At 46.7% G+C, this 10,645-nt stretch overlaps 1 protein-coding gene across 1 annotated transcript; it reads right to left on the reverse strand.

Moving 5' to 3' along the window:
• Positions 1 to 1,419: 1,419 nt before the first annotated feature.
• LOC123159974 (serine/threonine-protein phosphatase PP2A-1 catalytic subunit) lies at positions 1,420 to 8,400 on the reverse strand. The gene is made up of 6 exons (XM_044577782.1): positions 7,917 to 8,400; positions 6,499 to 6,613; positions 3,116 to 3,224; positions 2,938 to 3,015; positions 2,033 to 2,224; positions 1,420 to 1,858 (listed from the first exon to the last, which is right to left on the reverse strand). The coding sequence occupies exons 1-6, from the start codon at positions 8,167 to 8,169 to the stop codon at positions 1,685 to 1,687; spliced, it is 921 nt and encodes a 306-aa protein (XP_044433717.1). The 5' UTR covers positions 8,170 to 8,400; the 3' UTR covers positions 1,420 to 1,684.
• Between the last annotated feature and the right edge of the window lie 2,245 nt (positions 8,401 to 10,645).

Consider the following 10,645-nt stretch of genomic DNA (forward strand, 5'->3'; position numbering starts at 1 on the left):
TGGTGTCTAAAACTCTCAGAGATCCACCCTTTGTATGGGTGTCCCAGGGGGTTTATATAGGCCTACCCCCCGGGGGTACAATGGTAATCCGGCTGGGCGCGGGCCCAGGCCGTCAGTGTCTACAACCGCCGTCTTCTCCGCCGGCTTCTGGGGCCCGCCGACTGGTGGGTCCCGCCGGCTGTCGGCCCGTTGGTCAGCAGGCCAGCCCCACCGCATGGGGGGTCTTGTCGGGGGTTGGTTACTGTGGCCTCGCCTCTGATGACGAGGGCTTTGTTGAGGTAAGCATGGCTACAGTGCCGCCGCCTTGCGGGCTCCCACTGTAGCCATACCGCGTCTCATCTGCTTAATGGTGCGCGCGCCCCGAGGGGAGCAAGCCGGCTATTGGAAGCCGGCCCGGCCCAACGGCTGGGGGAGGCCAGGCCGCCTTCGGATGTCTCTCTGACCGAAGGGGCCCGCCGCCTGCGGGCCATACTGGCATCCCGTCGTAGATGGCGTCATGATTCTCATGGCAATAGTGCCACGCTGGACGGGGGATGGCCGTCCCGTACGGCGTACTATGGCCATGTAACTTCCGGGATTCGGGGGTGGCAGGGTTTGCTGTAGCCATGCCCCGTCCCGTCACCGTTATGGGTGATGGTCTTTAGAATGCGGCGCTCGGCCGCCTGCTTCTTGGAGTCGGCCCTTCGCGGGCCGCCTTCTGGGAGTCGGTCCTTCATGGGCCGTCTTCTTGGAGTCGGTCCTTCATGGGCGGCTTCTCGAGTCGGCCCGATCGTGGGGCCCTCTAAAGGTTGTTTTATGGTCGGGCCGCCTTCCGCCGGCCGGCTTAGGCGATAGCCGGCCGAAGGAAGGCGGTCCCATGTCTTAGGTGCTTCGAGGTCCGATCGGACCGTTGTTTTTTCTGATGGCCAAAGGGAGCTGGTTAGGCTACCCGTGGTCATTTACTCCGACAGGCATCTTTTACTTCTTCTCTTGAGTATTCACATGCATTCATCTGTGTGACTACCTTTGTATCAACACAGTTAGAAGGTTAAGGATGTCTTGTACTCCCTCCGTCCCATAATACTTCAATCGGCCTTCCACCAAACTCCTGCGTCGTTGTGCAGCCTTTTAGTGCTGTTTCTCCGTTTTCTTTTGGAGGCAAACTTGCATTTAGTTCCCCTCCTTTAACCAATGGGCTCTCCGAAAGGACTCACAGACGTTCCAGTTTTTCTTTGATGGGCAATGCATCTTACTGTAGGTGCTGGCATGGTGATCTCAGCGAACTGTTATAAAGAGAACATAACAGGAAATTACGCACAAGCATTGGAAAAACCCATACACAATTCACACAAACCAAGCAACTTTGTCACTTGAGGCAGATCCCCCACAGGCCATACCAGACAACACAACATCCCTGAAATAAGGGAACTCTTCTGAAGAGAGGATGAAATATGTTACGAGACGATTCTATTGCAGCTTCCCTTCTCTGTCTCGGAAATAATACAAAATGGAGATACAAAAAAAATACCAATGCAATGTACTTTTAACATGTCCTATGAGGTCCTGAGAAGCGGCAACCAAAATCTCCAAACAAAAGAATGAGAGGGGGGGTACACAACTCAGCTCAAGGAATCCCATTTTCTAAGGACAGAGATCTACAGATCCAGCCAGGCAGCAGAAGAGTTAAAAAAAGTCAACACCACGATTACAAAAAGTAGTCGGGGGTCTTGCGCGTTGTGTCTGGCTCGATTTGCCGCGGCGCTGGATCGAATTGGAGGAAGTTCTGATCCATGTTCTCCCCAATTTCGAGAATCGCAGCCATGTTACCACACCGGTAACAGTAGTTTGGCGCACTGAAAACTGTGACAACATTCTTCTCCTGCACAGTGATCGATATAAAGGCAAATCAATTATTCAAGTTTCCAGCAAGGATGTTTTCCAGTCTGATGCTCAAATGTCAGAGATGAAGGGGAATTCTATGTGCACATTCATGTGTCAAGGAATTGTGTGAAAATGATTAGGACGGAAGGAATCTAACACACTGGAAACCAACCTGTGCCCAGTTGAACCCTTCCATCACAAGTTGATGGGCCCTTGAAATAAGGCTAAGACCATTTGTATGGTTAAATTGTTGTGCTATATCTTGTCCAAATGTGTAGCCTGCTCCTCTTGGTGAAATTCCCCACCCGCATCGGTCATCCGGATCAGACCACAAAAGATCACACATAGGTCCTTCATGCGGGACCTACAGCCATTTTAGAGAACAGACAAAAAATAGTCAAGAGTATGACCTAAACACAGAATACAGCCCACATATTCTGCACAAGACAAAAATTCTTGAACCCAAAGGTCCAATGAGGTCAAGTTCATGCAATATTAAGTCAACAATCTATACCAAGTACCAACATATTGCATATTTTAATTTGAAAGCCATTTTCCCACTAAAACTGAACTAGCAAGTAAAATGCATGCAGGACTGGGGAACTGTGCAAACCACATAACTGCAACCAGTTAGAACACTTAGTCAACCTGGTCTTGGCAGAATATATAATTATACATCACAAAAGAACAATTCACTAATATATCACTATAAACTTCTTAGACGAATGATCCTATATAGTAAAGCTCTGCTCGGGGATACTTGCTGTACATTGACGAGAAATTTACCATATCAGATAAATGCTTCTGAAGAATGCCAGGAGTGCCAATGCACATATGCAAGATAAATGAAATTCAATGGCAAAAAAGGGGGGCTGCACATGACTTCCTTTGCTCAAGCCCAAGGATCGACTTTGGCCTTCTAAATAAAGATTCAAAATCTACACATTGTTCTGTTCTAGAGATACATTGACCCTCTAAAAAATGTTTGCCTTGTCTATGGAGTAGTTCAAATCAACAGACTACATGCATAAAATGATCCAGATTAGGCACCAGCTCAAACAGTAAAATGCAGTGTACCTCTTGTATGCGATCAAGAGAACGAATATTGTCCAATGTATCTAATGATGGAGAGAGACCACCATGGAGGCAAAACACCTACAAAACAGAAATTTCTTCTTTAACCAGGCATACATGGGAATGAATTTTATGTCCATATTAACAGAGCAAACCAGCAAATTTGATGAAAAAAACAAACCTGGTTTTCTATAAGAGCTGTGAGAGGCAAATAATCAAACAAATCTGTGAAGTACTTCCAGACATTTGCATTTCCGTACTTCCGTAAGCATTCATCATAGAAGCCATACCTGTAGCCAAGAACTCTGTCAGGAACACCTTCGAACACTATGGATAGGCTTGCATTTCAGAAAGTAGCACAATGCACACCCCAGGCTGAAGTTCAGATCATGATACAACTGTTATGAAGATAAAATTTATTCTTGGAATGACCATTTTCAGAGTTATCTCTTCTCTGCACGAAGTAAATCAGCATCAGGTTATGACTTACGTCACCTATTTCAATATACCAGAGCGAACACAAACCCTACAATACATTAAGGGGGTGTTTGGTTAGCTGCGTAGCACCTGGCTTGCACCTGGCATGCAAATTTCAGTGCGTTTGGTAGCCTGTGTGGCCTGCTAAGCCTGGCCCGGCCGATGCAAAAGCAGCCCTCTCAGCCAGGCTGAGGGGAACGCAAGAATCGGGCGTTTCCCGGAGCCAGGCCCGCGCTTGCACCCACGCCTTCGACTTAAACGAAACGGTATATGAGATCGCTCCTGGTGTTTTATGAAATTATGTTGAAATTGCCACCGCAACCTTCCCTGTCTCTCTTTCCTCTTTCTCTCTCTCACCACGCATCAGATTTCAGATGGGATCGAGCACACCAGCCCGCCGCCGCCGCCGGCCGAGCTCGCTCTTGCGCCGTCGGTCCAAGCTCCCTCGTTCAGAGCTGGTCGAAACTCCCTCGTGGTGCACGGCTGCCCAACAGGGGAAGCTTTGAGACGGCACGGACACCGGGGGAAGAGGCGTCGAGGCGCACGGCCGCCGGGCTGGGGAGGCGTCGAGGCGCACGGGAGGGACGCGTCGAGGCGCGCAGCCTGCTAGAAGGGAAGGCATCGACACGCGCGGCCGTCGGGCACGGGAGGACGACGAACTTCCATACGTGAGAGCACCACCACAATGCTCGGCCTCGTCATTGTCGTCAATGGCCTCACGGCCACCACCACCCGAACACCGCCACACTGCCTAGTGCCTCGCATGGTCACCTTCCATCCTCCATTCTCCACCAATACAGCTGCAGGACGGTGAGGCACGGCTGCTGCTGCTTCCTCGACGGAGCCTGGCATGGTAGGCACGGCTGCTCACGGATTTCTCGTACAACCTACCAAACACAATCTCAGGTCAACCTGTCGCACGGCTTACGGTCAACCAAACACACGTCTCAGTCCCTCATTGCATTAGATCAGCCAGGCCGGACTCAACCAGCATAGCAGATACGATGCAGCCTGACTTGACCCAAGTAACCAAACACGCCCTAAGTGCTAACATCTTAACTCCACATGGACCATTTACCACTGAATGAGATGAGAGATCTGGGAGTCGGCTAGCCGCCCTCACAACTGATTTATTTGTCTGCAACGGGTTTACTGACAGATAGTCACGGATATGAACTTCAGGTGCGCCTAAATATGTCCATCTCGTCCATCCAAATATCATGTGAAAGTTAACAAGTGTAAACCCGAAATATTGGTTCTACTCGATACTTCCATGACTTATTTTATTCAAATATAAGAATATAACAGATCGGATAGAAGATGAAAGATTTATATTGTTCCAGAGGAAAGGAATGTAAAAGATTTTTACGAATTTTCCTAGTACTTTGTTTATTTTTACTGTTCACCGAGATCAGAGGAGCTCGAGTGCAGAAATCGACAATTCGAGGAATACGTCTCTATTTAGTTATATACTCGTATAACTACCAGGCTACTGTGTAGCTATGTGCACTTCTTTGTACCTTGGGATGTGATTGTTGGCAGGAACCTTATTACAGCCACCCCATAGAGACAAGTGGGTATAATTGAAACAAATATGCATGTCAAATTTTGATATGGATATTTGATCATTTGATGGATAAGCAATATATTCAGATGGACTAATATATTTCAAACAATAGTATGGTGCACAATAATATAGGAAAAAACTGTGAAGAAACATCTCAGTCAAAGTTGTTGCACTGGGTCAAAGCATGTCACGATTTAAAACTATATAGCCTGAAGACCATTTCACAATGTCAAAAAAATAATGCTAGATAGCCACCACTATTTGATTCTAAAAGCGAAAGCAGAGTTACATATATGATATACAGAGGGGGCAAGCCAAGCAGCCTTAACACAATATGGTACAGTATAAAGTTCTGCCAAAAACTACGGTTCTACATGCATTGTTGTCCAGTCATGTCATAGCGATATGATGACTAATTAAAAAATTATCAACCTTGGGGTAAATAGTTTACACTGCTTATGATTACTTCCACATTTTTCATGTATGTAGCAAATGAGATCTTTTTCTTTCCCTACAAATTTATAAGCTGTTTTGTTTCACCTTCATGTTGAAGTCCAAGGGGATAAAACAAAATTATGTTCTGACGTGATCTCCGATCAAGAGCAGCTAGGGGTGAGAGAAGAAATGAAGGCCAAATTCCAAATCATAATTGATGGTTTATACCATTTCGGATGGTCAAATCACAATAACCTTCAGGCTTTTTTCCGTGCACTTCCGAAGCTTAGAGCTTGGCCAGTGCAGAAAGTCAGGAGCCTGGGTCAAATGCACAATTGTACCTTGGTTCGTACATTTGACTGAAACCATTACACACTGATCCATCGGCTGCACCTCCTCAAGTCATGATATCCCAAACTCTGTCCTACTTCACATCGCAAAATCATGATGCTGCACATAATCTACAGTGGGTCCATCAGATGTGTCTTGCAGCAATACCAATCCATAGTGATCCCAACCCACCCACTGTAGCTGCCCCTAGTCAAAACAATACCACAAACACCTAGCCTTCAACACATCAGAAATTCATCATATCACGAAGAAGATTGTGTTGTGCGGCAATCCCACGTAATAACAGGAGCGAGGTCCGACAGATTTGTTTCCACACTTAATGTTTCCTAATTTAATGTCTATGGTCTCATTGATTAAATTAACATATGGCTCGATACGTGAACAGACGACTGTTTGCCAATAATATTCAAGTACCATGTTATAGGTTTAGATCTTGGACAAGAATCTTAAATAAGTAGCAAGTAACTTAAAAGTAAAGAAGGCGAAAGTCACAAACCAGGAGACACCAAAGTAACATATGTACTAATCTTCTGACAGCGAAAACCTCTCAGTGCCTTTTCTACAACAAAGCATACTCGTGTCTGGAGATAATCCATTTCCAACTCAGCCATTCGAAAAGATTATCGGAATGATGCCAATATGCTTTGCAGTAATTACAATTCAAAAGTACTATGCTGAAGCTAGCAATTGGCAACTGCTGTAAGATTTTTCAGAATCGAGAAAAAGGAACTCACACTTGAGTGATTTGTCGGCTCTCGTGATTTCCTCTCAAGATTGTGATTCTGTCTCTATAACGAACTTTGAGAGCCACTAATAATGAAACAGTCTCCACTGAATAGTAGCCACGGTCTGCAGCAAATGTTCATAAAAATCAATGCAGTTATAACACGGAACCAAATGAACACAATCCAAAGAAAAATAAATTAAACAAATTATAGATAGAAAGGAAAGAACCCGTCAACTTAACTTAAATAATAGCATTTCTACCGAATGTCTACGAAACGATTATTCCTATTAAAGATACTCATTGAGTGGTGTATTATTTGTCTGATTCATAGGTGTGCTGCATAAATACAACGGAAGCATGTGCTGTAGACACCATGGTTTTCAAAAGTAAGGGGTGCAACCCCGACAAATAATTACAAGTGCTTACAAATAAGGCAGTACGCTAGCGCCCAAGAAATCCTGCAAACAGAGCAAACAGCGCATAACAAGACAAAAACAAAAAGACTGGGAGATGGGTATACAATACCCACGTCCCACGTGGCTTAAAAGCCCGTCATCTAATAGCCCCATCTACTCCTGTGACCTAATTGCCACAACCACTCCCTTCTCCCTCACCGCAGCAGCGGAGCCACCCCACTCCTCCCCTTCCTCACATCAACAGACACCATCACACAACCCTACCTTCTGCCTCGCAAGTCCTCTCTTCTCCCTCGCCAAAGCAGCACGGGGATGTAGTTTACCCGCCCAGGATCAGCGACAAGTGGGCAGTGGCAGAAAATTCTCTGTGGGCCCTATATGATAGATGGCTAAGGCGAGCGGGACAGCTTACCAGCTAAGGGCAACAAAGCGATACCTTAGTCGATGAATGGCTGTCATTCTTACAACGTAATCAGGCTGAGATCAGTTCTGAGAATGCTTGCCACGCAGGGAAAAGCGTACGCGAATAACGACAAAAAAATCCCTGTTTGTCGCTCTACCGGGCAGCCTTTTGCCTTGTTAAATGAGGCAACAATAGTCCAAAACCATCACTCCAATTCTCTAAATGCGCCGTTACTATAAGGAACATTTCAAGGATATCCATTCATGCCCATGAGAATCACTTCATACTCTCAATAAATTTTGATTCGGTTGACATATCTAATCCAAAACAGCATCCACCTAATTAATCAACCGAACAGGGCCTAGCATGACGGCACAATTCATTCTAGCAATCCATGGAACAACAGTAAGAAAAAAAACAAAAAATGATTAGCATAAACAATCCGTTCGCAGCCCCGTCAGCTCAAACCTCCCAATCCGCAGAGACCAGGAGGGGAGGATCTACCGAATTCGTAGCCCCCCTGATTGCTCTCCGTCAATTAGAATCAGATCGAACGACCTGACCGAACCCTTTGCGCGGATAAGGGCGGGGGCGGCGGGGACCTACCGACGTAGTCGCCCATGAAAAGGTAGTTGGTGTCGGGGGTGTCGCCCCCGATGCGGAAGAGCTCGATGAGGTCGTAGAACTGGCCGTGGATGTCGCCGCAGACGGTGACGGGGCAGCGCACGGGCTGCACGTTCCACTCCTCCATGAGGATCGCCTTGGCCTGCTCGCAGAGGGCCTTGACCTCGGCGTCCGGCAGGAACTTGCAGTCCCGCAGCAGCGAGATCTGCCGGTCCAGATCCGAGTGCGACGGCATCGTCGCTGCGCGCCGCTCCCCTCACGCCCGCCTACGAGCAAGGGTGCCGCCGGCGAGGAGGGGGCGGGGGCGGGGCCGCTGGGCTGTCGACGGGATCGGGGACGGAGGAGGCGGGGACGGAGGAGGAGGGGGGCGTGTTCATGCCTCCATTTTTTTCCGCGTGTTTGCTATTGCAGGGAGGGTGGGGGGATTTTTTTGCTTCCTGGCTGGCTGGCTGGCTGTGTGTGTGTTGGTATTTGTTTTGGTTTTGGCTTGGGCTGGGTGATTTGGTCCTCCTAAGAATGATTTTTATGAGGTGTTTATGGGAGGAAAGCTCCCGGACGCGTACTTTCCAGGTGTAGAGGGATTACAGTAAGGCAGGATGTTCCGTGGAGGGGATGCATGTGGCTCTCTCTCTCTCGTGTGTGTGTGTGTGTGTGGCTGGCTTGGTCGTGTCATCGTGTGCCTATCTGTAACGCAATTTGGCTTGGTTGTGGCTGGCTTGGCTCTGGCTATGTTAGAAGAATGACTGTATTTTAAGCAGGTTTGTGTAGCAGTTGCGGTGCTTTTGGTTTAGCTATTATTTTGTGCACGTGCAGTGGTGAGCATGGTGTGTGAATTGTGTGTGCTTTTAGCCTCGGCGGATGATGCAAGGTGTAGGAGTAGAAGATAATCAGCGCTCCATAAATTTGGTCTGCGTGGGTCCAGGGGGGGGGGGGGGGGGGGGGCTAAGGTGGTCAAAGGCATGTTTTTTCTATGTATTATTCTTTTCAGAATTTTCATAAAACAGTTATTTGTGATTGTTGACTAGGCATATATGTTTGACTTTTTAAAGTACATAAATTACACTTTCCTGTGATGCAAGCTTATTGATTACCTAGACCATGTGCACTTACCTGCGACTCTTTTTATATTTTGTACATCGTATCATCCTCTTCTTGCTAGAAAGAAAATTATATCTCTTTTACAAAATCAGGCTCACAAAAATCGACCTTACTTTTGCATGGTGGTATGGGTGGGTATAACCTCCTCCGGCTCAAACTCATACCCATATAATTTTCTATACCCACTCACTTTAATACTTATGGAGAAAGATTGCCACTCATGCTCAAACCCCATCAGGTATTCTTATGCATGACGGGTAGCCAATGGGTACAATATAAAGCCCTCGCATGCAGTGGCGGAGCTTCTTGGGGGAGGGGCCTGGGCCATGCCCCCCCCCCCTCATAGGAAAACATGTACATATGCCTTAATATTTGGCCTAACTCTCCACTAAAATCAACATAAAGAAATGTTTGCCCCCCTTCAGCCGATACCCCCCCCCCCTCCCCATTGATTTCATCTCAAGCTCTGCCACTGCTCACATGCCAAAAGCTAATTTGAGAAATGGGTATAAAATTCAAGCGATGGCGGCCGAGCAGTTTGGCACCAACGCGGCTTCCTCTTGCATGTAACCCATTGGCGTTGGCAAGGGCGCACACGCGACAAACTGGTATAACCTAGAGGTTTGGGAGGTAGCGGTGCGAAGTAGTGAATGTCGGATCGTGTAGGTAGTCTTAATTCAGGTAAATGGGTATACCAAACAGCGACCAACAATGAAGCCCGATGACGACGAAGGAAGGGAGGTCTCATGAATATAGTCGCCACTCTCACCTATTCCAAAACTTTAAACCCCTGCCTCTAGTTGCAACTAAATGACCCAATCGCAAAATAACCCTCTTTATCCCCCTCAAGAGTCCTGGCACGAACACTTATCTTCAGCTACCTATGGTCTTCCTCGTAGCTCAAAACATGAGAATGCTAGAGTTAACCACACACTCCCACCACCACGACCAATACCCGGTTCAATATCAAATATCCAAATTTTCCAACCAATACTTTTGCTCTTTCTTGGAAATCACATGAAACCAGCCAGTATATACTTACGCTAGCAAACCACTTCCAACTCAATAACATTACTTGTACTTATACATACAAGAACAAATGTTGCAAAACAATATCAAGATGGCAGCTGATACATCAATCTCCTCAAGTTTATGTTCCCAACATTAGAAAAGGGGTCATGTCTTGGATGCAAAAGTGTGAACATTACATTTTTTGGTGTACTAAGTTATAGATTGGTAGGAGGTAGAACTTTCGACTTGCACCTTAGGGGGGAGTTAATGAAGCTCAATGGTGAACTTCAAAATTGATGGAGGGAAGACCGTGGGGGTGGTCAAAGTGATATAAAAGGTATGATGAATTTGGAAGATTCACATTAAAAACGGTAAAAGTGGGTGACCCATGAGCCTCCAAAGCATGTTGTCGTAGTTGGTCGTTCGATTGCATCGATTACATGTTTTGTGAGTGGCATCACTTTGTCTCTTGGGCAGCCGCTTCATATAACTACATGGGCATGTTACGGTTGATCTGGTCGGAATGTTTACCCATACTAGCGGTGTTAGCCCATCGTTCATGTGTGGTCTTTGATTTTTGTAATTGGAGGCTGAAGCTTCAC

This window comes from Triticum aestivum, chromosome 7B (genome assembly GCF_018294505.1).
Source record: "Triticum aestivum cultivar Chinese Spring chromosome 7B, IWGSC CS RefSeq v2.1, whole genome shotgun sequence".
Classification (NCBI taxonomy): Eukaryota; Viridiplantae; Streptophyta; class Magnoliopsida; order Poales; family Poaceae; genus Triticum; species Triticum aestivum.

Coding starts and splice junctions, on each gene's coding strand:
- LOC123159974 (XM_044577782.1), bottom strand. CDS start 8,169: ATGCCGTCGCACTCGGATCTGGACCGGCAGATCTCGCTGCTGCGGGAC. Junction 3,016..3,115: donor CAGCTCTTATAGAAAACCAG/GTTTGTTTTTTT, acceptor TCTGTTTTGTAG/GTGTTTTGCCTCCATGGTGG. Junction 2,225..2,937: donor CTCTTGATCGCATACAAGAG/GTACACTGCATT, acceptor AAATGGCTGTAG/GTCCCGCATGAAGGACCTAT.